Raw genomic sequence first — 26,684 nt, forward strand, 5'->3', positions numbered from 1 at the left:
GAAAAAATACCATTCCCCTTCCTTTTTTGGCAATAATGGCTCATAACCTCAGAGGAATCTCCAGCCTTCAGGGTCTGGCTCTACATTTTCTCACTCCATCTGGCTCAGGCTCATAAACACACTGCTGAGCACTTGCTCTCTCACAAGACGTCTGATGTGATGGCTTTTGGACCTCACCCTGGTCTGGCAGTCTGGGAACTGAGAGTTTCTTTGCTTGGAGACAACTGATGGGTTTCTCAGTGATGTCCAGGCATCAGAGCAGTTTCCTTAAGAAGGCATGTTTAAATAGGGAAGAAAATCATAGGTAGGTTCTGAATGCCTTGATTAACTCTACATTGTTAAGTGGAGTGAAGAGCAGCTTTCTTGTCCCTGAAAGAGCCCACTGGCTTTCAACAAACATACACAGAAGTTGAATGGAAGAGCATGCCTTGAATGCAGTGTCCATGCCAACGTATAAATAGCTTCATTTCACAGGGCCCAGGCAGCTTCCTTAGCCTGGCAGCCAGATCCCAGCAGGCACTTGCATCCACCTGGGGATGGAACAGCTTGGGATTGGAACAGCTAGGACCTGGATGCAAGGGAACCCTGCTGACTTGCCTCTCGCTCTGCTTCACCCATGGAATGTGTAGTACAAGCTGGTTTGTTTTCTACCTACTTCTCCTTCAGTAACTTTTAAAGCATAAGAGGGCCACAGAAACGATCAGAGAGATGGAGCACCTCTCCTGTGAGGAAAGACTGAGAGAGTTGGGGTTGTTCAGCCTGGAGAAGACCAGGAAGGCCGAGCTGTGGCCTTTCAGTACTTAAAAGGGGCCTATAAGAAAGATGGGGAGAGACTTTTAATCAGGGCCTGTTGCGATAGGATGAGGAGTGATGGCTTTAAACTAAATGAGGGGAGATTCAGGCTAAATGTGAGGCAGAAATGTTTTACAGTGAGGGTGGTGAAATCCTGGCACAGGTTGCCCAGAGGGGTGATGGATGCAGCATCCCTGGAGGCCAGGTTGGATGTGGTTCTGAGCAAGCTGATCTAGTTGAAGATGTCTCTACCCATTACAGGGGGTTGGAACTGGATGAGCTTTAAGGTCTCTTCCAACCCAGACTGTTCTATGATTCTACGATTGATTCTATGAATCTGTAAGAGCTTTTGAAGCAGGGAGGGCATATGACACAATGAACTTGCATCTGAGTAAGGCCAGTCTTGAAGGGTGATTGAGAGATGAGCCATGCAGTGCTGTTTTCCAGGGGAGCCTTGGCACTGCAGGCTCAAGCCAGAGGACATCCTGCCATTTCCAAGTGCATCCCTGACAAGTGTTTCATAACCTGAGATGTTTTCTTAGAGAAAATCCTCAGGCAGTCCCAAAAGATCCATAAAATTTCCTGCATGTGTTCCTGCCTTAGAGTGATGAAGGCCTGGGTAGGCAGCCAGGGCATGAATCAGGAGAGAGAATGGAGTTTTCAGTGCACTGTTTCCTGCAGCATAGGCACTGGGCTGAGTTAACAATATGAGATGTGGGGCATCTGAGCAGTGCGTAATGAGAAAAGGAAACAGCTCAGCACAAGAACTGGGGTGGATGAAGCAACCAGGGCTTAGAGTAACAGGACAAAACCAGAAAAAGGAAATAAAAAGGGATTTAAAAAAGAAATGACTGCAGGAACTACCAAGTAGCACCAAAAAGGTACTTTCCGATAAGAGGAAGACTCACTGGGAAAGCAGGATGAGGGTGGAAAGGGGCAGTTTTCAGCAGGCAAAAAGAGACAGGAAAATATCACCCCCATGAACCAAACAGCTGCTCACCTGGTTTAGCTGTGTGGGCAGGTCACAGGCCCCTGGGGATGGAAGTCACACCTTGAGAGGGTGTCACCATCGTTACCAGTATCATGGCGCTATCAGAGCTGCCCAGCAGGTACATGTTTTCTGGAAGTGTAAGTCTGCTGAACTATTGCAATCGTATCAAACTCACTGCCTCTCTAGCATTTGTTTTAGGAAGAGGAATCAAAGAATCACATTTACTAGAAAAATGAAGTCATTCCTTTTCAGGAGTATTTGTGGGGAACTGACTACTGAGCCTACTCAGCACCAGTGTCATCCCCTATTCACGACACTAGGAGTCAGCTCCTTTATCTGACTACTCAACAATTTCATCTTGGAAGATCCAAGATGATTCAGTGGTTTAGTAATGCATTTGTCAAGTAGAACTGAAAAAAACTACCAGCATTTTGGGGCAACATTCTTCTAACAAGACTATTACTGAAATGGCTGTTCAACATGATCTATTCACCTAACCACAGAGGACCACGCTCCTCTGATGTTTTTGCTTCCATTTGGTATTTGATCTGAACTCAGTGATTCTGACACATGGGGCAGAGGCAGCTCAAAGAGAACAAAAATGAGCAATGGGCCATTTTGTACAATAAAATATGTCTAATGCAGTCATCCAGCTTTGCTAAGTGTGTCTCACAGAGGGACAAAGCTGCATACAAATGTGTAGGAGAGAGGAATTACAAAGAATGTTGTTGGGGAGTTTCATGCCTGGGGAGGAATGGAAAGAGAGAGGACTTGGGTATTCAGGATGAAACTTAGGAAAAGCACTGAGATAACAAAACCCTTTAGAATAAAATAATTTAGTCATAAAGGTAAAAGAAAAGGACAAGAGGTTTAAAGAAATCAGTGTTATCAGTTATTTGGAACACAAAACTAGATGGGACAGTCTAGTTTTCAAGTCCTGGAATTGAACGAGATAGGTAATTTCTGGTTCTCACATCTGTGTCCCTGTGAATCCAGCTGGCATGAAAATCCAAATATATCCAGCCTCTTCAACATGTCAAAGCCAGTGCTGGGTCAGTGGGAGGTGGGATTTGTGGAAGCACCTGGACTGGGTTGCTGTTCTGCCTAGCACAGATCCCACCCTGAGCGCAGCTTGTATTGGCGAAGAGCTGTAGCAAAACCCGGAGTGAAATTCTTACCTTTCACAAACACATAAATCCTGGCCATGAGATCCTCATCCGTGGGGGAGTCATCGTGGACGCAGGTGAAGTACCCGGTGTCGTTGGCTGTGACTCTCCTCATCACAAGCATGCTGCAGCTTTGCCTCGTGCTGTTGCGGCAGCTGCTGACGTGCACCCGGGGGTCTTCCTTCTGGTCCCCCCTCAACAGCCAGCTTACGGAAGGTGCTCCCCTGTAACACAACACACCAGGATTAAAGGTGGAGTCATGACTTCAGACAGAACTTAGGCATCCTTCTGGCCCTTACTGGTTCCCAGTGTTCCTACTCTCGCCATTTGCTGATGAATGATGGAGGCTGCTGGGTGTTTGCACTTCTACCCATCAGAAATGAAGGTGGATCACCCCCCCTTCTTCCCCAGAGCAAGGGAGATTCCTGAAGTAGTCTGTGGGAACTGTAGCAAGCTCGGTCCTGGAGGAAAACTTCATTTTCATGCTTCCTGAGCACGAGTTTGTTTTTACAACACTATATTTTAGCCACTTCAAACATTAGAAAGCTCCAGAAAAAATTATATGTTTCTTCCAAGCTGAGGGCTTTGCATATTTTAAGAGCTAAATTAACTTATATTTTCTTATTCTAAGGCTGCCTGGAGAGAGGAGGACATTTATGTAACTTCCCATCACCTTTCCTGCTTAATCAGCAGTGTCTCAATGTTGATTTCTGTGAAGGGGCTGGAACTAATCACATTACAGATCTTGGAATATCTGCTCAAGACACGTTTTTTTCCCCAGTTTACCTTGTCACAGCAGTCAGAACATCAAGCAGGGCAGCTGAGGCACCACCTCACCCACCCTCCTTGTCTTATCTGTGACCACAGCAAATGTCAAATGCAATTGTGCATAGTTCACCAACAAAAAGCAAGGTCTTTTTATAACCCATTGCAGGACTTTGGGCGAGCTTTCAACTGGTCAAAGTTGGCTTGGTAACAGGCCCTGGTTGCACTAGAAACATGAGGCCACTCACACCATGGCAGTAGGAGCTCTCAGAGCTCTCTTCTGCTTGGGCTGCATTTGAGGGCTCTGGTGATGTACTAGTACATGTGTGTGAGGTGAAGGTGATGGTTTTGGTGGCAGACTGGGTGTTGGTGGTCAGCGTGGAAGCTGGTGTGGTGTGGGGGTAATTGTCCATGGATCTTTCTGGGAAAGAAGTTAGCATTAGGAGGCAGTTCTGTCTGTGATAGCGGAGGCGGGCAGGGACTTGACTCACCCCTTCTCACTCAGTGAATTCCCTTTGACCCTATCGCGTTTGCTGAGCTGAGGAAGGAGTAAGAACCTCTGCATTTCCCCAGCTGAGTGTGGCCGGGGAGAAATCCGGTGTAGACACATGGACCAAACGCATCTAACAAGCAGACTGTGTGAAGTTTCCAGTTAGCTGAGAACTAACTGCTCTTCCTGTGCCAGTGGCTTTGTCGTGGTGCAGTAGGTGCAATAAGGGAGCGCGTTTGCCAGCAAATTCAGTGACACTTAAACAAACATCCTCTTGGCTCCTATTTCTGCCCATCCTTTTGTCGCCTTCCTGAAGATGATGTGGACATAGGCCTGAACTCTTGCGGCTATTCCCAGCACAGAACTGAACAAGAGCACTGGGAAAAGTGTGAATATCCTCTCTGGTGAAGAGCCTCACCCTCCTTTTTGGATACACTGTTGACTTGGACAACCCCACCTCATCCGTCACAGCAGCTTCCTGTCCTTCAGAGCACTGAATGATTCCTAGATGCAGAGGTTCCTCCCCACTGTTCTTTTCCCTACCTTACTGGCGTCATTAGTGATGTAATGACCACCTCGGTCAAGAAATGGGACTCCAGGCCCGGACTATGGAACAATTCAGGCAGTCAACTCCCAGCTTGTCATCGTGTCCCTGTCCCTTTGCCATCATCCAGTCTGGTGTCCATCAGGGCTGGAAACCTGCACCAGTGGCTCAGAGGAGCAGGTCAGGGATTTCACACACTTGTGCTTCCTTACATGTGCCTACTTTTTCCTCCCCTGTTTTATCCTGGTAGAAGATGAAGGCTTTGGCTATTGCTTCGGGATTTTCACAAGTCTGGCAAAAGGAAGTTGCAGCAGTAGCTTTGGCCAGGCTGCCAAAAATCAGGAAATCCTGGCCAAGAACCTCAAATGAATGGAGTTTAAGGGAGAAGGGATGTTCACACAGAGTAACCATAGGGTCACCTGCTTGGCCTCCTGTCTCCTGCTGTCCTCCACACAGCCCTAATGCTCCCTGAAGTATGAAGGGCTCTGGAGCAACCTTCAGGCCAGTCCAGAGTTCACCTGTGAGTATGCCAGAGGAGGCAGGATGACAGACACCCACAGAAGACCTGGTACAGAGAATCTTGCACCCCAAGTGCAGAAATCATACTTCTCTCTTCTATTCCCAGCTCTTGCATGACCTGAGTCAAGGCAGTGAAGTGCTCCAGGCCTCTGCCAGCATGCTTTTCTGCTTCTCAGACTCGTCATATGGATTTATGGCTTTGCATCCATAAAGCAGTTTGGGATTGAATGCTAATAATTTCTTCACCTATTTATTCATCTGGTGGTATGAGAAAAACAGGATGTTCCTATAGATTAAAAAGGTAGTGGATGGAGAAAAAAGTATTGATGGAATTGGCCTGGAGCACTACACCGAGCTCATGCCCACGTAATGTGTTTTATGAAGTGCTGCATCTAGATTTTAAAGGACTGTTTAAGCTTTATTGCCATCATGCTTACTGCTTGCCAAGCTAAAATTACCACTGTCAGGTTGTTCTGACCTCACAAGCCATGCAGCTAGCTGGGGGTATTGGAGGAAACTTGCCTTATGCTCCAGAAGACATCACAGGTTTATACAGTGTGAGTCGATTTACCTTGCATTATAACAATGAATTAAATAGACAGGACAAAAAATCAGAAGGGACATAGGTGTTAGCATAAGCCACAGCCTAGATTTACCTTCCCTCTGCTTTTTCTTACTGTTTCCAGTAACTTCTAGTGCAAGAACCCATCCATGTAGTGGCTACGGTCAAGGGGACTTTGCAAGAAGGTGTAAAATAATGTGTGTGCGTGACAGCAGCTGTGGCAGTTTGTATTGCCTTAAGCCTTCCCTCTTACATGCTTGGAAGAAGTTAAAGCCCCACCTTTCACAGTGGTTTAGCAGATCCGTCACACTCAGAACAAGTGACACCTACACACACCCCAGTCAGAGACCTCTCTGTGACCAAGCAAGTTAATATATGTTCTGACACAGCAGAAAGTGCTCTGACTCTGTATTTGCCAGTTAGCTGTGTCCAAACCCCATATCCCCCATTTCCAGAGGATCATCTCCCTGTAAACACCCGTCATTACCACAGTTTTACTTGTTGCTTTGTTGGTTTTGCACATTGTGCCAAGAACTGAGGAGTTGCCATCATTTACAATATCAGCAGTCTGGTTTTTACTAGTCTTGGTTATCTTTGATTTCAGGAATGATATGTTTAAACAGGTCAGGGCTTTGAATGCACACATACTAACTGTTGTTTATTTAACTGTCATAAGCTAGATGGTATTTGAAGTTAGGAAGTTTAAGCTCATTTATATATGTAAAGAGGTAGTGACATGCCCTGGTGACCTTGTTTGTCATTTACTTATGGACAGGGAGTGAAGGAAAGATTTGAGCTGCAGAGTTGCTGAATCTGAACCTATTCTCAGACGAGGATTTCCCAGCCATGTCCTTAACCATGGTACATCCCCCTTCCATAAGCTTTCCCATGTGCTGACTTAGGATGTTGCTTGGGCCCCTTTTAGAACATGAAGAATCAGGCCAAGCCAAATGCTGACCTGGGACTTTCCTGCCTCCTCTATTACAGCCCATCAAATCTTCCTCATGGAGAAATGCATGAACAGCACCGGTCCCTAGCTGGCTATGCAGCATCCATCCTACCCAGAAGCTGTCCTGTGCCGAGGTAATCAGTACAACAAAGGAAATCCAGCATCACTGGAGCAATCCTTACCTGCATTTTATCTTTAGGGTGTCTCCTGGTAGGATGACAATGTGGTCTTTGGCAATGCTTAGCGTTGGTTTCTCAAAAGCTTCTTCCTCAGCCAGACCTGCCCCAAATAAAGAGGACGTGAGACAGAACATGAGAACAGGCACAATACAGCACAGGCAGCTTTCTGTTTTGGAAATGGTTCCTAATTTGGGAGCTCAGTGATTGTTTATGCTGATGTAATTCAGTTGAGTGTGGAGTTAGCATGAGATCCCCTTGGTTGGTTTGTAATTTCCTTTATTTATCTGTTTTCTAACACTGAGCACCTGCGTTTTTGCCAATAGTCTTTCTCTCTCTTTATTTAGACCTGGCTTTCTGAGTTATTGCGGATAGAGGAGTTATTACTATCGGTTATAATTGAGTTATTGCAGACAGAGGAGAACAGATTGCTTTCAAAACGATTTACCCCCATAGAAAGACATAAGGAGCCAGGTCTTTGGGAAATCATTTGATGGGAGAACTCATACATTATGTTTTAATCAGTAAGAGTAGAGAAGAGAAAATAATTCTGGGGAGCGGCTCTGACTCACAACTGTGCAGCATCTGCTGTATGAAAAGTGAATCAAGCTCCTGCTCTTTTCCAGAGCACCATCCACAAACGCTGCATGTGAACTAAACAGGGAGCTGCTGGCTTTGAGGGCAGTGTGGCCCTCAAACACGGGTGTACAAGGGACATCTGCACGTCTGGGTCTGGGACCGCATCATCACTGCTGGCGTGACAAGGTTTGTCAGGTCTCTGATGACAACAGTCTTTAATGACAGTAGTGATAAAGGTCTCTCTCATCATTATCTCCAGGCCCAAGAAATGTCTTTGAATGTGAAGCTGTCCTCACACATATCTGAGTGTACATCACGATGATAGAATTGTCAGAAAGTGAAATTGAGAAGAAACAGAGATGAAGTTGGCCAGGCTTGATTCCTTGTCCAAATTCAAAGTAACATAATCAAGGGAAGGAGAAAACAGACTTAGATAAGTATCTCAATTTCCAAAGCTCTGGCATTAAAGCCATATGTTTTCTTTCCCCTCCTGCTTCTCAAATCTCCATCTTCTCCTTTGCCTTGAACTTGATAAGCCAGAAATCTTTAGCTGGGCTTATAACAACAGAGGCATTATTCTCAGCAGAAAAGTGAAGGTAACATATCTACCAAAAAGAGAAACATTAGGGTTTAACTTTTCAACTGGATGAAACAGTGATTTTCTTGCCTCCCACCTCCCAGCTCTCATCTCTTTTTTGCTGAATTCAAGTAAAATGCGCTTAGCCTGGCATATTCCCTCAGCATGGAGAGTGAATCACTCCCACTTGGAGAGCCTGGCTTCTCCCGTGTGCCATTCAAATTCCCATCAGTAACTCAGGGGAGGCCAGCTAATCTCACAGCACCACAGAATCCTTCCCTCAGGGGCTCCTGCGCAGACAGCACGGTGATGGGCTCCCCTGGAAGGCATCCTGACCCTTCCTGTAGACCTCTAGCTGAGACTTTAACCTAGTCCTGGCCATTGCCTCAGTACCAGAGACACCCACTCCAGTTTTGCATGACTGTATCTGTAAAGTCCTTTGCAGAGTAAGAAGTTGGACTCTGGACAACACAAACCCCTCCAGGGGATGAGTGTGACATCGTTTAGCATGGCCCTACCTAGAACTTCTATTACATGTAATATTACAGTGGCTTCCAGCCCTGCAGTCCCCCTTTCTTCTAAGATGTACCATTATTCCTAAACACATTCAGGGTGACGTGCAGGCTGCAGCATCACATTTAGCAAAGAATCAACAGGAAAAGCCCCAAATTCCACAGGAGGAGACAGTATAAGGCAGGTACTCCAAGCCCCCTCCTGTTTCTAGAAACAACCGTTCTCACTGTGCATAGGCTGAGCTCTGGCTCAGGTCATTTCATGGAGCTGAGGGATTTCAGCCTGTTAAGCTCCTGTGCCTTGCGAAAACTATCCAAAACCTGGCTTTGTCTGTGTTTGTCAAGTGTCATTTGCTGGCTGAGCCATGTTTGGGTCCTGGGTGGCTCTCCCAAGACATAGCCACCACCATGCTCTGCTCTGGGATGGTCACGCTGTGGCTTCAGCCAGGTATTTCTTTGACTTGGAAAATCCTGGGGTTTGAAATAATCCGTTCTTTCTTTCCTCTTGTGCCTGCAGTTGTTCTTAGGGCTCAGGGGGGCTTAGCTGGTGTCTCGAGCTGGCCTTTGCACAGGCCTGAATGTCACCTCTCCTGTGCAAGCGTGATGCTGTCGGTGGGATCTGGAGTGCAGGGTTAGGGAGCTGGCACCAGACCTAAGCTGCTGTTGGGACCAGAGAGCAAATGCAGTCCTTGGGGTTTGTAATATTTGAGACTGTTTTTTGCTGAAAGAAAAGGTATTTTTCAATTATTCTGTTTATTCTTCTGAGCTGCTTCTTTCCCAGAGTTTATTTTGGCTTTGGGAGCTGAAGAAAAGAATAAGCAAAGTGTAATTTCAGTGCTTTCCTAGCCCATGGAGGACAGGAGGAGAAATGCCTCTGCCACACACACATTTGGTGGCTGCTGCCAGGTGACAGAGGGTTTATATAAACACAGCCTGTGCCCTTTCTGGAATAGCAGGGCTGGAAAAATCAGGTTTGAGGGCAAAACTGGGAGAGGAGTGAGGGAAAAGGTTGGGCTGAGGCTGCATCAGGACACCTCAGTGCCAGGACTGGCAGGACAATGCCTCATGTTTTTAACCTTCCCTGGTCCCTTTAGAGCTAGACTTCATTTTTGGGGGGCAAAGCACAGGATGTCTTTGTCCTCGGGCATGTTGGATGTGAGGAAATGGATCTACTCCACTTTCATATTTGGTTTATATATTTAAGGAGCTCATGGCTTTTGGAAGGCGTTAGGATGCTGCACACAGCTTCCTGTAAGGAGAGCAGGCATGCTGTACCATGCCTGGTGGTGCACACCCTTGCTGAAGATAATGTGCTTTGATTGCACATCTCCAATTACAATGTCCAGGCCTAAACTAACATTCTCCTTTTCTCTGCTAAATAATTCTGGGCCTGCTTTACAGCTACAGGGGTCATAACATTAAACCCAAATACTCATGCCAGCCTTGTCATTACCATTGCAAAGCCCTACAGGGGAACAGACAGCTTCCATTGTGAAGGCCTAGGAATCAGCTCTGGTCCCATGGCTGTCCCTGCCATTTTTCTGTGAAGCTAACACTGCTGCCTGGTTGGGGTGAGGAACCAGTATCCGTCCTTAGATCACAAACTGCTTTGTGTTAGAGGGACTTTAAAGCTCATCCGGTTCCAACCCCCTGCCATGGGCCCAGACACCTTCCACTAGAGCAGGTTGCTCCAAGCCTCATCCAGCCTGGCCTTGAACACTGCCAGGGATGGGGCAGCCACAGCTTCTCTGGGCAACTTCTTGAATGGTTCAGTCTAAGTTGCCTCGTGCAGAGCTTCAAACAGGTCTTAACACAGCATCCCCTCTGTAAACCAAGGGAGAAAGCCAGGCCCCTCTGGGAAGTGACATAGAGCACCTGATGTGAGGTTCCTGACCTCACTTGTTGCTAACACAAGTTGACTACAGTAAGACTTAAGAGCATCACTAGGCTAAAGACAGCCCCTAGAAAGAGCCCCAAGTCAGGACAGACCTTCTGTCCAGAGCCTCTCTGCACTATTTCTTTTGCTGAGAGTTTGTTTTTACCTTCAGTTTGGACTTTAACATTCTGCTGTTGGCAGTGAAAACCCCAAACACAGCACAACCACACAAATCCTTGGGAGCGAGATGTGAAAGGCTGATACATTGTCCAGGGAAGAAAAGTATACTGAAAACTGCTTTTCCTGGGATAATCTGATGTAGCAGCACAGCCAACATTAAACATGGGAGGGTCCCCAGGCAGAGGGTAATGTGTGACCTCCCTCACCTCTCTGTCAGATGATTTCTAACTCTATCTCACTTGGCTGATGGAGATCCCTCCCACACTAAGTGAATTGTTGTTTGTTCATGCTGGGACCATCAGTGCACACAGATAAAAACCGGTTTTAATCTCTGTTTCTTATTGTAGCAGTCTTCCTTCAAGCATCCTCCAGGTACTGTAACTACCCAGTGGCTATCCCCAAGGGAGCACTTACAAATGCTTGTGAGATTGAAGGTGCAAACGTCAGTATGATATCTGAGTAGGAGATCCACATACCCTTTTGGGGCAGTGCAGTGCATGGAGGAGGGGAAAGCTGAAGGAACAGTATCAAAGAGCACCTGACCTCTGCATCAGATGACAAGGAAATAATTGCAAGGCAAACCAAAGATGACTGTGTTGACAGCTGAATGAAGCAGGTTAGACTGACTCCACAGGGACTTGGGCTCATAAATAGCTGTTTGCACATGGTTGAACTCCAGGGACTATACATGTGTGTAAAGTCACTCTTCTGCATAGATCTGGATGGTAGGACACATCAGGTCCCATTAGAAAGGACTGGAAGGCAGAGTTTGAGAGCTGATTTTAGCAGGAGAGGGGAAGAGGCACATACCACAACATTTGAAAACTGGTTTGTGCATTGCTGGCAGTACATTGAGGACACTTCGTGAGCCACCTAGAAACAAGCAGGAATCCCCAGAGTGGTCCTGCAATGGAAACGGTCTGTGTGGGCACAGAACGAGCAACATGTAGGCCAGAGGCAGAGCTTCCATCTCTACAGAAGCTGCAGGAGTTCATCCAACATTCAATGAGCAATCACAATCTCATCCAGAGAGACAGCTAAGATTCTTTCAGACTATTCGAATGCTTGTGTTAACCCAAGAGTATCTGCTGGCAGAGCAGCAGGCTTCATGTTTTCCCTTGTTTTCCAAACCAGAGAAACCAGCATTTGTTTAGCTGACTCATGGGAAAGGGGAGCAGTTCACAGCCCTTCTTCTCCTCTGCCTGTCACAAATAGGAGCTTGTGTAGCTCAGCCAGAGACAGTAGTATGGGTGTAAATGATACCAGTGACAACAAAAAATTAAACCATTAGTCTCCAGGGGAGTAGACATCAACACAGCACAGCAAAAACAACTGCTCAGTAGAGCAAGTGTTTAAAGATAAGATAAGGCGTTGGCCCTGCTCTTGGGATTTGTTCCCACAAAGCTTTTCCTCACCCATAGATGCATCAGCACTTCCTGATGAAGTGGCACCGGCTCACTCTGGTTTCCTCCTGGAATCAGCAGAAACCCTTCAGCAAGGCCACCTCAGTGCTTACAACCCCTTGGGTCAACCAACAGGAGTTGTTCTCAGGTGTTTCTATGATCAAACCCCAACCCTTGGAGCTCCACTACACCTGCCCAAAGGCAACTCCCTGCACCTCCCCTGCCCTGTGCTTTCCCAGCTGTCCATGATACGGATCACTGGATCAGTTGCAGATTTATGGAAAGAGGTCACAGAAAGCAACTCGAGGTCAAAGCTGTTTGGTCTTTGGCAGCAGCAGCTCATTAATCAGAGCCATTGTTTTCCCTCTGACACTGCAGAGTGTAGAGGCCTAAGGAATGACAGAGATATCACCACCCTGTGCTTATGCTGAGTTATGGAGTGAGGGGACACGTCCTTGCTTTGTAACTGGATGACAAGTTGAGAACTTCGATCTACAGCCATAAAATAAACATGAAATCTGGGAAAGGAGGTGGCAACATCTGCAATCATCTGCCATGCACTCAAGCAGGGTTTCAAGTATTTAGGAAATGCAATAATCTCATGACGATGGAAAAAAAAAGGCTGGGAATGTTGTTATTTCTTGATCCAGATTATGGCAATTCCTCTGGGAAAGAAAAGACCTGGCACATCTCCATGCTTAGCAAACATGCAGACCCAGTGGGAATGAGACACACACACAAAGAGACCACGCTCTGTGCTAAGGACTTCAGGGGAAAAACCAAAACATGTGAGGTATGAAACTGTCTTTGCCTCTCCCCAGCGTGGTCTCCTGAGGGATGCTTCAGGGTTGCAGATGCATTTCCAATGATTCCCAGACAGGATTACTTCATAGGCGCTCCAGACATAGCTTTCATTCTTCTTGACTTGACTATCCTGAGGAGAGGGCACATTCCTCAGTCAAGGCACCAAGTGAGAGCAGGAACAGGGGCACACGTGAGTCTGAGGATGAGGCATCATGGGGAGCAGCCCCTCTGCAAGCCTGATGCACCTCTCTGCTGGTGGCCTTGGCCCCATGGCTCACCCAGCACAGCACGTTCATCCTGCCCTTCACTGCCTCCCAGAGGGCTCTAAGGGCTGGAACAGCTCTGCCCTGGAGCCAGGCTGAGAGAGCTGGGCTGGTTCAGCCTGGAGAAGAGAAGGCTCCTGAAGGGGAGACCTTAGAGCAGCTCCAGTGCCTGAAGGGGCTACAGGAAACCTGGAGAGGGGCTTTGGACAAGGGCCTGTAGGGACAGGACAAGGGGAATGGCTTTAACCTGCCAGAGGGGAGACTGAGATGAGCTCTTAGGCAGAAGCTCTTCCCTGTGAGGGTGCTGAGGCGCTGGCCCAGGGTGCCCAGAGAAGCTGTGGCTGCCCCATCCCTGGCAGTGTTCAAGGCCAGGTTGGACACAGGGGCTTGGAGCAACCTGCTCTAGTGGAAGGTGTCCCTGCCCGTGACAGGGGGTTGGAACTGGGTGAGCTTTGAGGTCCCTTCCAACCCAAACCAGTCTGGAATTCTGTTTAGCTTATGATTCTGTGACTCAACAAATAAGGACTAACTGCTACTCAGTCTTCAGATATAATATAGCATTTATCTGGAAGTGAACCTAGACAAGGTTCCTCCCCTTTCTCCAGAGCACTGGGTAGGAAAATGAGGTAGTAAAAGGCTGTGTACATCTGCCTTCAGTAGGTTCTTGCCATGCATCCCTGTGTTCCTCTGTCAACTCAGAACTGTCCCCACAGGTGAGCTCCTGGGAGCCTGTCTGTGTACTGACGGATAGATAGCTGGATATCAGTTGCTCATAGCTACAGACAGTAGACCCATGGATCAAGTTATAATTGCAGCCTGTCCAGCCCTGCATTCAGCTCCCTTTAATCTAATCAAAATTGCTCGGTGCAAGATGGTTTGGACACGGTGAGTAGTAACTCCCAAAGTTTGGGATGCTAAGGAAAGAGTGCTTTAAAACTCTTTTAACCAAATGACTGCATTATTTTGAGTAGCTATCACCAAAGTAGCTCATTTATCATGGGTGACATGTAAGGCTGCAAAGTCAACAGCAGTAATTCACAGGCTTCATGTGTGTCGTGGCGCAGCACCAATCTCTGTGTTCACTCACACATCAATGGGATCACATTTGGCACCTCTCTTTCTCTCAAACTGATTTGTTTTGTACAGCTGCAAATAATGAAAGCAATTGTTGTGCTGACTCTATTCCAAGAGCCATTCCCAGCCTGCTCTTGTGCACAGAATGGATCTGTCACTATTGAAGTCTCACTTGATAGGAGCCAGGACCACAAGTAATAATCTCTGTGGATGCACAAGGGATGTCTCTCTTGCTCCTACCCAGTTTTAACATTTATACTGGACTTTGGACTTTTAACCTGGAATAAAGGGGCTGCCTGCACATAAAGAGTAAAGCTCTTCAGCTGGATGTTTTGTTAAAGATAATGGACTTCTTTTAAGTTAGAGCAATAGTAGAAAGGTTTTCAATAGGTCTTCTCCTCTGTACAGTTTTATGCCTGTCTCATCTTTTCCTGTTGAAATGTCAGTAGCCATCACAATTTTCTTTTCTGTGTGTATATAATAATGGTAATTTATTCTATTTTATCTTTTTACTTGTTGATCACAACATTACTGAGCACTCTGTGGCAGACTGTAAATACATCTGGTGGTTCTGTCCCATGGTGGCACTTCCCATGGAGGGCACCGAGGGACTATTAAAGCTGCACACAGGTCGGTCCACTCGCAAGGCAGGAGGCAAGGAGGATGTGGTGAGGTTGGTTTTTCCATAGGCAAGAAGTAGCCTTTGGTTCAGTGTTCAGGCAATACCCATCCATGCATCCACTTAGAATTCATCCCGACTGCCGGTAGAGGTCAGACTTTAAGCTGGCAGAAAACAATACAGAGGAGGGATTTCCCTTAGGTTTCCATAAAAGTTGCTGTCAGGAGCGGCCATCCATGGTGAAATGGAGTTTTTGCCAGTATTCATTAAAATAATGCTGGTTTCGCACGTGTTGAAAGCCTGTTGTGGTATTGGGTTGTGCAGGCACCTGGAGCAGACTGTTAGAGCCATAGAGCTGATCTACCCCATCATCCATGTAGGGTAATCATGAAACAACTTTCAATAGTAATAATTCAGATCAGTCTGACCTGCTCCTGAATGGCAGCTTTGGTACCACGGAGTTTGGCAAGTAGCACTCACGTAAATGAAAAGCAAAGAAATGGAAAGGAGAAGTTGGGAAATTCCATTTCACCTGGCCATACCACACAAATGGAAGCCCTCGCAGCATTAACCCCAAGTACAATCCCACTTTCCATGTAGATGTGTATTTACGTAGCTGTTGGGGGTGATAACTGCGGTTCACCTTGCCTGGCTATTTCAGTTCCTAGCCAGAACATGCATTAACACAGACACTCTGTGTGTGACATGAGGTGATTTTAACAAGCAGCACAGTATTTCAAAGCACTGAGTCAGTTAAATTATTGTGCTGTGTGTCAGCTTACTCCTTCGACAATGAAATATGATGATAATGCATCCTAAGGAAAAGACTTTGGAAGAGTATGAGGTGGATACGCTAGAGAGACGTTAAAATGACCAGAGAAGGGTGAGAAGTTACGGAATGACTGCTTTAGCAGAAGCTGTGGGTTGCAAGTTACTATTTTAGAGTATCATTTTCTCTGTGTTCTATGATATTCAGTCAATGATCAGTAGCCCAAACCTAAGGAAGGGAACAGTTAAGATACTAAATACATGCAACCAGATCACAGTTTTCATAGAATCCCAGACTGGTTTGTGTTGGAAGGGACCTTAAAGCTCATCCAGTTCCAACCCCCTGCCAGGGGCAGGGACACCTTCCACTAGAGCAGGTTGCTCCAAGCCCCTGTGTCCAACCTGGCCTTGAACACTGCCAGGGATGGGGCAGCCACAGCTTCTCTGGGCACCCTGTGCCAGCACCTCAGCATCCTCACAGGAAGAACTGCCTAAGAGCTCATCTCTATCCCCCTTCTGTGAGTGTTTAGCTTAACTCTGACACCTCAGGTATCAAAGATGCTTATATAGACAATTTTGACTCAATATCATCATGTTCTGACAGTTTTCTGCATCTCAAGCAAAATGTCAGCCTGGTTTAAACCCCATCCCTTTTGCTGCTGATCTGGTTATTTGACACACTATTTTACCTGAAGACCAAGAGCCCTTTCAATAGATGTGATGCTCCTCTCTTGCACAGCACACACTGTAATGGGTCTTTAGATGCTACAGTGATTTTGTAAATTGGAGTGTTTAACTGGAGAGGTTGGAATCATGGGAGATCTGATACTGGAATAATGGGAGAGCTGATACCAAGGGCAGCTGTTTATCTGCTTTTTCTGTTGCAACTGGTAAAGAGTCTAGGGAAAGAAACCAAAATCTTCCCAAGGTTGAGTTAGATCAGCCTGTGTCATTCATCTCCCAAAGGAAGCAATGATGCCAGCCCTATCTTTAGGAATATTTAAAATTAGATTTGATAATGTGTTAGGAGATGTCCTTCAGAAAACATTTGCTGGTGACCTATATGAAGTAATCTCTTAGAGCTCCAGCTGCCACATTTAGGCAGTACTGGGGCCACGATGTTTTGCTGAGACAGCCTACCTGGGCCTGACCTGGGGTACAAGTCTCTTCCCTTTCCCAGCACTGCTGGGATTCAAAGCACAGTGGGTGTTCTCAGCTTTGGACTCAGGAGTGTCCACAAGCCAGACCTCAGAAGAGGACAACTGTTTTCTAGGAAACACAAGAGCTGACAGAGGAATTTGGATGAGGTTCTACTGAATGATAAGAGGGTGGTTTGCAAAACAACCTCTGGACATGCTCCACAGCTAAATCCTAGTGTAGCCATCAAACATGACTGCCCACTGCCCACCAGATACTTATGGATTAGCTGCTCAGAGAGACGGCCTCTTGTCTCCAGCCACATGCTCCAAGGTTTCCTGCTTGGAGCCTTGCCGGTATGAATCCAGCAGTCAGCCCTGCTCCTGTGGGTGCTGCTGTGTCCTATAGGCAGCATCATACCAACTCCGGTGGAAACTGGGCAATTCCCCATCCCTTTGCACAGTGGTGACTTCCTCCTCATTCCTCATCCCCAGCCTTCTTTTCTAGTTAAAATATGAGCCTGCCTGGAAATACTTCTTTGTAAAGAACATCTGTGTCCTCCTGTGTGATGAATCACTGACCTGCAGAAGGAGCCGGCCAAGGGAAGGCCACGAGAGGGATGGAGAATGGGGAAGGTGAATGATCAGAGTGAAGCAGAACAAAAGCCCACCCCTGTTAGCCTTGGTTTATCATTTTTCTTGAGCTACAAATCCAGAAGCAAATAAGCCAAAGCCTCCCGAGATCAACGCAGTGGATGCTCCACACTAACCAGAGATGGATTTGATCATCAAAATGTGTCAGAAATGCGTAAGCTTAGTGTCAGTGAAATCTGCGTGGTGGGTAATTACTTTGTTTTCTCAGTTTCTTAACTTTACCCATTAAGAAGAAATGGGCTGAAACTGACTTTGGACTGGATGCTGGAATCTGGTTTCGATCAGCTGTGTTCCACTTCTGTCTGTGTGCCTGTCTCAGGAGGGTTTCCTCTTTTTTGTTTATTTTGAAGGTTGCTATTTTGGGAGACAAGATAAAAGCTGTTTGCTGGGGATGGGGAGCGAAAACCTAACTATCCCCTTCAAACCCAGTCCCAGTTTCAGTTACATTTCCGCAGCCCCAGGCGATGTTATGTTATCTCTTGCCTGCAACCTCCCTGGGTAGTTTGGCCGAACTAGGTCTGGAAGCTGGTTTCCTCACTGGTTTGCATTAAGCTGGAAAGTACCAATCGGACCCAGGGAATTGGCTGCAAATCACTTGTGAAATCCTTCTTAATGACAAACTCCATCAGGCCATGGAACAGGGCTTCAATCACTTCCTTACAGCCTCCACCGCACTGTTACCCTGAGACGACCCCAACTTCTCCCCTGTTTGTTAGGCAGCTGTGACATAATGTTTTTGATGGCAGGGTTTGGAGGAATTCTGCTTGTGGCAAAGCAGGAATCTGCTTCGAATTAGCACTGCACATATTTATCAAGTCTACATAGCATGGCTGCCTGTTGACACAAGTCCCTTCCTCTGTCCCCCGCAGGTTCCCACATCAGCTCACTTAACCTTCCGAGGATGGAGGAAAAGCAGTTGCTGGTGTCTGGGCACAGTCTCCCACAAGCCCAGGGAAGGGGCAGCCCGTGGGTGATACTGTAAGTGTGATGCCCAGGGCTGAGCTGGCTTTTTCAGAGCCAGATCCTTCAGGGGTTACTTTGAGGGGCTCTGTGGGGGTCAAACACCTAAAGGGCTTAAGGGGAGACCTTAGAGCAGCTCCAGTGCTTAAAGGGGCCAACAAGAAACGTGGAGAGGGGCTTTGGACAAGGGCCTGTACAGACAGGACAAGGGGAATGGCTTTAACCTGCCAGAGGGGAGACTGAGATGAGCTCTTAGGCAGAAGCTCTTCCCTGTGAGGGTGCTGAGGCGCTGGCCCAGGGTGCCCAGAGAAGCTGTGGCTGCCCCATCCCTGGCAGTGTTCAAGGCCAGGTTGGACACAGGGGCTTGGAGCAACCTGCTCTAGTGGAAGGTGTCCCTGCCTTTTACTAGATCTTCTGTTGCAGCAGATCAGTTCATCATCTGGAAAAACTATTGCATGGGGGAGATGACTGCACAGTGACATTGGAAACAGCAGATTTCCTTTGCAGTGTCCTGCTTTTAAAGGTGCTTTACTGCAGTCACTTCCAAGCAAAGAAAACACTGATGGGCACCCAGGAGCGGACCCGGTTTTCATTAAAGCCACCTACGCCACTCAGCAAAAGCTGGGCAGGAAATTCTTCTCTCTTCATGTCTAAATATTTAAGACCTATTTATTTATTTTAATTCCTGTTGTGCATAGGGATAAAGCACAAATCCTTCAAAGGTTTTCCTTATTATGAAAAGCAGCACCAGAAAAAGACTCATCTAAAAATAGCCAGATATTTAGGGCAGCCCCCATTAGTGGGAGACACAGATTTACAGGCTTGATTCCACCAAGGAACGTGGTGTCTCCAGCATCCTACGCATGCAGCTCAGTGACAAGATCATGGCATTGTAGGGTTATGACCAGAAATACCATCCTGGCTGGATAACCTTTCCCAGAAAACTGCATCTAACCTGGCTACTTTCTATGCAGAGTTGTGCCACAGTGTCATCTGGTAGGGAGAATGAGACCGTTCTGGTTTCACGGTTGATTTCAAGCAGAGCAGAGCCCTGTTTGAAAAGCTCACTGCTGTTTTCTTTCCCTAAATAGCTCACCTCTTCAGCCCAAGAGTTTATTGCAGTTCCTATAGACAGCAAAACATGCAGTTGCCCTTTGAACAGTAAGATTATTGTGCTGGATAGTTAACAAATCACTAAATATGACTCGAAGAGTAATTACACAAGGAAAGCAGCTCCTGGGTTTGGAGCATTCTCTTGACTCCCTCTTGTAACAGAAGCCCTAGTAAGAAATACAGAACTGTATGAACATGACTAAGAGAAAAGAGAATCGTGAAAGTTAAGTGAGTGCTGAATGAAAGCAAGTGAAAACTTTATGTCACTAAGAAAGAAAAATGACCCTGTTTGAATTCAGGAGGAGGAAAGTACTAAGGCAGGAGATGAAAGAATAATGCAAATCATACAGGCAATTAATGAGGTCCCTTCCCATCCTGACTCCACACACACAGCCTGGATCTGCTGCCCTAAGATTTCAGAGAACTAATCCCAGTAATGAAATCCAGATCTGAGGCACTGCAGAATGAGCCAACAGCTTATCAAGGTAGAGCAAGCATTTGCTGGCCTCCTGCTTGCTTCTTCCAGGGCTCTGCTCCCTCTTGTCATGATCAGTCAGTGTAGTTTTTAGTACAGCATTTTGGTCTGGCAGATGTGAACTGTGTCACTGAGGGATTTCATCACATGCTGAAGAAAAGCGGCAGGTTCCTAGGGCCTCTTGCTGAGTATGGTGGTATTTGTGCATGGCGAATATCAGGGGAAGAGGGGGAAGAAGCACCACTGCAGAGAAACAGATGCATTGAAAAGGCAAGTATTGCACAGACAACTAAAGGTGGGGTTTATTTTCCTCTGGATGTGCCATAAGGCTACACAGATGCCTGGATCTGCATGGCCAAGCCGAGACCAGCCACTAGTCCAGCCAGCCACATGGCAGACTTTGACTTGGAGAAACACGCTTGTTTTCCAGCTGGAAAGGGAATCTGACCATTCTGTTGCACTCTTAAGCTATCGAAATGTTTGTATCAATTTAAAACAGACTCTTGGGGAGAGTACAAAAACAAAGATGAATTTTCAGGCTGAGACCTCAGATGCCAAATTGTAAACCCTTGGCTGAAAGGTCTTAGGGTAGAAAGAACTGCAAAGCATTAACTGCATAGCAGTGGTTCATACAGGAGCCATAAGAATAAAGATAGTATTTAGGAAAATTGTGAGGCATTTCGTTTGGGCTGCAGTGCGAGGTCATAGGATAGAAGCAGCTTTGGGAGGAAAAAAGAACGTTGTTTGAGAGTAACAAGAGCTGCATGTCGAGCACTAATCCTGCACTGCTTCTTCACAAGAGCTGGTGAGTTGATAGGGACATTTCTCCAGTGGGAATAGTCCTCTGAGCCCGGGCTGACTGCACCTTGCAGTGCTAGATAGATATCATCACACTGGGAAATGGCACCGTAATTCAGGAGCAGTTTCCACTGTGAGGGAACAAACTCTCATGAGCTCACATCCCTGCTGGGAAGAAGGACAGAGAATCAGTTTTGGTATTCAGCATGTATTAGAGCTATTTTGGAATTACAAGCCCCTAAACCAAGTATTAGATGTGTTTGGCTTTTTAAAAACCCTTCTAAAGGGTTCTCTGTGTTCACTTTTCAGAGAGTTTTGTTTGTTTTGCCTTTGGCCATGAAAATAGAGTTTATCTTAGAGTCACAGAATGGTTTGGGTTGGAGGGACCTTAAAGCTCATCCAGTTCCAACCCCCTGTCCTGGCAGGGACACCTTCCACTAGACCAGGTTGCTCCAAGCCCCATCCAACCTGGCCTTGAACACTGTGGGAGACGGAGCAATCTTAATCTTAAGGGGTTTGATGTGATTGTACCAGGATATCAAAAAAGCATGATGCAACAGTCTGTGATGGGGCTTGGAAAACATGATCCAAGTCATGCAAGTGCAGTGATACTCTCCTGATGTGTGACTGCCACACAGCCCCATGCCCCCATGGCACAGGTGCAATCCCAGGGCCTGATTTAGATCAGTTTTACTGCTGTTCACCGGCAGCTTTTCTCCTGATCTCCTCAGATACACAGGGCAGCAGCATCGCCTGTGCAGCCTGGAATGGTGGTAAGTGAGCAGTGCTCAGCGTGGCCTCTTTACTGATTGAGTAGTTCTCTGTATGATTCACTGAGCTCAGACCAGCCGCACAGTTATTCCGGAGAGTTATTGTATTGCTGCAGTGAACAAGGAACTTTCTCTTTTCCCTGGTTCTCAGAAAAATGGGGGATGTTAGGAAGGAGGCAAAGAGAAAGAAGGAAAAGTTGTCATTTTTCCTTTGAAGTCTCCAGTTCTGAACTTGGTTAGAATCCTCTGTGTGTCCTGCATGGACTTGGACCCTCCTGACACGATCTGTTAAGCCAGTGAGTTGCAGTAGGGACTGAATGCAACTGTGACTTCGATCTCTCACCCTTCCCATGTGTCTTATTCACTAGTGGAATAAGAACCTTCCCAGCAGATCCAAACTGACTCTTCCACTGGAAGCAGCAGTTCAACTTCTTGGACGTTCCCACTTTGTATGAAGTTTCCAAGCTGGATTTTACAATTTTATCATGTACTTCCCTATCCTCTCATTGTAGTTTAAAGGGAAAACACATCTGTGGGTGTGTTGTTACATGGTAGAAGGATTATGGAGCTGTAACTCAGATATCTAGCAATAAAACAGGAGGCAGGAAGAAGGCTCACGTAGGACTCTTCCACCTGCAAACTTCTGCAATATGCTAATTTATCTGTTCCACTGATGATTCCTTAAGTGAACATTTATTATTGGAGACCTGAATCCTGAGGATTTGGAGAATAGTATCATGCAAATCTTCTTTCCCCTTCTCATCAAGCCCTGCTTTAACAGTAAGGTTTAGGATCTGCAGTCTCTGCTGACCCCCAGGACAGCCACAGGAAGAGGGATGAAAGGAAATGGTTTTGTATTTGGATCCAAATATAAAGTCAGCTTGATGTTCTTTTCTCCCTCACCCAGCGAGTCACGTTCCTTCCCCTCCAACTTCACCCAACACTGCAAACTCAGTGCGCTTTGGTGAGTCCTCAGTGCAGAGTCCAGCAGAAGTAATCCAAGTGCAAAATTGGATGATTTTCTATTTAAAATGGAAAAGGATAAAATCTGCAGCTTTAGCACTTTTTAAAAGAAAAGACTGCTCACCCCAGTCCTGTGCAGAATTCAGCAAAGGAGAAAGGTGCTTTGCATTACAAAAGACCTCAACTCTAATTCAAAACACAGTGAGGCTCCTCCTGAAGCTCACAGCTCCCACCCTGTCACCCTCTCTGTTCCCACCCCATGGCCAGGACGAGCAGTCCATGTCCCACAGTGCACAGTGAGCAGCTGCCTGGCTTTGAGAGCTGGCAGGAAACATCAGGAGTTACCCTCAGATAATCCTGTTTCCCCACCAGTTCCATCACTCTCCTGCAGATCCAGGAGGAACACGTAAGGTGCTGACAAGCCCCTAGATCTTGGCTCCCTCTTAGGCATTAAATCTCTTTCCCCATGACGTGAGCTGCTGCTCCCAAGGCAGAGATCAGCTGGTGGCACCTGGAAACCATGGGAAGCTCATGAGGGCAAAGCTTTGAGCTGGTGCTGTGGGTGGGGTGAAGGTGCCCCCTCACCCTGCTCACAGGGGTTCATTGTACCCAGCCTGGCTTCCTTCTCATGATGTGCTTTCATCTCTCCTGCTTTTAAAGAACGCAGCCATCACCCCACCCTGTCCTACAACAACTGTGGGGCTATTTACCGCTTTGAAAGGAAATCCCATGTCACAACCCCTAGGAGCACAAGGAATAATGTCCGGAATTCCTTTATCTGTGACTAGGCCTGGCGCACAGGCCCTTTCCCGTTTCTTAAGTGTACACAAATCTATTCTTTTCTTTTGTCAAGGCAGTGGGCCCAGATTTTAATGATGGTTTATTAAAAAAAGCCAAAGAGGCTTTGGCAAGACTCAAGAACAAACGTTCTCTGACTTTAGGCCCTTTTGTTCTTCAAGGTGAAAAGGGACTATAAGGAATAAGGAAAAATGAATCACTGGGCTTTGCCCTCCATAGTAAATTTGACCTTCACTGTTTTTACAGTACCTAAAATTGGTGTTCCTGGCTAATCAGGGAAGTAATGTGATAAATGTCCCTCCACGGCTGCTCTGCATGATGATGTTTAAAGTGGCTCTTTGGGCACTGCAGTGTGTGTAACCCCCAGGTCCAAGGCTTCCGTTCGTGTCTCCGTGCCAAATTCTGCCCAACTAAAGGTTGTCATCAGTTTGCAGAGCAATGGAGTTAAAGACAGTAATGGACACTATCAATTCTGAGGACAGTGCTCCCCTTGGATGAGGGGTTGGAAAGGAGGGAGAGGCAGCATGTACTTAAGTGTCCCCATGCACATGGATCTGGAGCTCCGATGTTCCCTGCACCCACCAGGCCTTGCAGCACTGTAATGTGTTCTGTTCACACTATGGAGAAGATTAGGGGCTCCTGTGTCTCTCTGAGACACCCTCCCAGGGCTGGCACATACAGAGCATCTCCATGATGCTTGTGCCCTTCCATAGCATGAGCCAGAATCCTCCAGGGTTGCCCACCAGCATCCCAAGGTGCCTCTCCATGGGCAGCTACATCAAGCGCTGATTTTACCTCCTTGAAGCCAGCAGAACAGTGCAGGGTGCTACCTGGACCATCAGCTCCAGGAGAGAAGGGAGGGAATCTATTGTAGGAAACGACTGGGAGCAAGAAAGTTGCAACAGAAATATTGGCCCCAGCAGTGTGTGGGAGGCGGGGGAGGCGGGCAGGAGGAGGAATCTTTCCAGGAAAAGAACATTTGTGTCAGATACTTCCAAAAATAAGATATCATCGTGGTGCAGAAACGTTCTAAATGTTGGCAGCACTGCTGGCCTGGCTCGCTGCTCTGGCAAACCAGGCTCCAGAAAGGGGTTATGGCCCTTCACTATTGAGTCCTCTCATGCAAAAAGAACGCCACATGCCAAGGAGGGGGGACCACAGAGCAGCTCCAAGTGATTCATGGCACCCTCTTTTCTCTGGGTGGTGGGATTAGAAAGCTGACAGCCTTGTTGCGGTACAAATAACTCGCCAGCTGGAGTTTACTGGCTCCTTTATTTATATTCCTCCAGCATACAGGCAATGCCAGATGTGCTGTTCCTGATTCATGTGTATTGTGTGTGATGTCTCTCATCAGAATCAACCCTGGGCTAAATCCAGAAACTAAACTGTTTTTAGCAGAGATAAATATTTAGGCAAGTCTGTGATTGGCACAAACCTGTCCCTTCCTTTGCATCCCCTTAACACTGAAATAAAGGTAGCAGCTCAGAGCATGAGCACATCAGAGATCCCATCTATGCAGGAGGAACATCGTGTGCTCTTGCATCTGCCGTTTAGAAAGTCTCCAAAGGAGGGGAGAATTTGGCAAAAGAAGTTCTTCCAGGGGCTGAAAGCGGAGCATTTCCACAGCATTGTGTCTGTGTGCTGGATCACAGCATCAAATCAGCACCTGCTCTTATCTGAGCACTGTCAGGCATGCTCTGTCTCTGGGGCATGACAGACAGTTGTTGATAGTAGATGCTGTCATAGACTGACAACAGGGGGGAATAAATTCAAGTGCTCGCCCTGCCCTTTGTCAGGTGTGGGGCTGTGTGTAATAAGCTGACTTTGGATGCCTGTTAGTTGTAAGTCTTGATTTTCCATTGCCTTATGTGTTCTGGTTCACAATGTCTGCATATAACACAAAGTCAGTGATTTCATTGTGGCACAGCCCACAGGCCAGTCAGCCTCTACTGCTATCCTGCTTCCAACACAAGTACAGGATGCTCTGAACTCCTAAGGGAAATGCCAAGCTGTGTGAATGCGATTCACGCAAATCAGAGTGAACTTAGTCCCTTAAATGTCCCTGCTCTGTCACTTTGCAGTCAGTGACAGTGATTTAAGGCCACCTTATTCGTGACTGGGCTTTTATTTCTCATCTCCACTGGTTTAGTTTTCCAGACTGTCCAATGCAATGAGGAGAGAAGCCCAAATATTATAAATCATCCAGGCTAATGTTGACTGTAATGATCACAAATATTCTTACCCCTCCCCGTGTCAAAAAGACTCATGACTTAAATCAGTTATTGTCCCAGTAGGGAAACTCAGTTCCATACAGATACATTGCCATTATACAGTTACTGCATCACTGTTTCAAAGAGATGAGACTGTTGTGCAACAAAACTAGAGGCAGTTCTTCCTTTCGCCAGCTCAGTGTTTCTGACTGCATGCATGTGTATTCCAAGGAATGCTGATTTTGGATGCAAGTACTATGGAGAGTACACAACCCGACTGCTGATAGCCCTTACAAAGGCAGGCAGGCATCACAAACATAGCACAAAGCACCCAAAGTCCTGGTTAGCAGGGTTCAGGAATCCCTCCCTCCTTTGTATCCTGCTTGCTATCTGCTTTTGAACGAGGTCAGGAGAGATTGTTATTCCCATCAGAGTGGGGCTGTGTTGAAATGTGGAATTTTTCAGGAATTTTTCATTAATGTTGGCTCTGGCAGATCAAATATTGGCCATGCCAAAGACAACATGCTTGGGAATATGTTCCTCTCAAGCACAAAGATACCGTACCCTTAGCACTGCAGTTCACACAGCACATGGATTGCCCCAGCTGACAAATAGAGTAATAGCCATGAAAATTGATAGTGCCCAGGTATTTTGGTTTACCTATATATTTTCATCTTAATTTAAATGCCAGGAAAGCATATTCCAGTGAAAACTCATTTATGTTGATCTCTTTTAAGTGAGAGAAACCACTCCGTAAGAGATGAAGCAATTGTAATTCTGGCTTAGCCCTGATGTCAGGATCAGCTTCCTAACTCTTCCATCATTTGATCCTTTTTAGATGGCTTAACTACACCTGAAAAGAGACAGATTATTGGTCGTGTATATCCAAAGCAGTGGCTGAATGAGTGCTACATGTTCAGAAGCCTTTCCAGGCTGGCTTCACAATGTACTTTGCTACAGGGTAAGTAGCATTCAGAATTCATGATGATGGTAAACAAACCTATCTGATCCCTGGTCTTTGGCACTGAGAGGTGTCTGATAGTCATTCTGTGGGGCAGACTTCTCCCTCAGCAGCTAGGCATGGCCAGCACACATTGATCCTAATCCTTGAGAGTTTCTCTCTCCTAATCCTAACCCCTATCCTAACCATATGCTTAACCCTGCACCATGCCCAGGTCCAACCCTGATGCCCCAGACT

The 26,684-nt window shown here is 46.6% G+C and overlaps 1 protein-coding gene across 1 annotated transcript in view; it reads right to left on the minus strand.

Moving 5' to 3' along the window:
• LOC308224536 (vascular endothelial growth factor receptor kdr-like) overlaps nt 1–26,684 on the minus strand; it is a gene marked incomplete at both ends in the record, with an annotated part of 118,106 nt that overhangs the window by 78,324 nt on the left and 13,098 nt on the right. Inside the window, 2 exons of the mRNA XM_080624572.1 lie at nt 2,962–3,173; nt 6,961–7,057. Of these exons, the coding sequence (XP_080480698.1) occupies nt 2,962–3,173; nt 6,961–7,057 (309 nt within the window). The remainder of the gene's footprint in view (nt 1–2,961; nt 3,174–6,960; nt 7,058–26,684) is intronic.

The sequence above is a fragment of the Psittacula echo genome (genome assembly GCF_963264785.1).
Source record: "Psittacula echo genome assembly, chromosome: 8".
Classification (NCBI taxonomy): Eukaryota; Metazoa; Chordata; class Aves; order Psittaciformes; family Psittacidae; genus Psittacula; species Psittacula echo.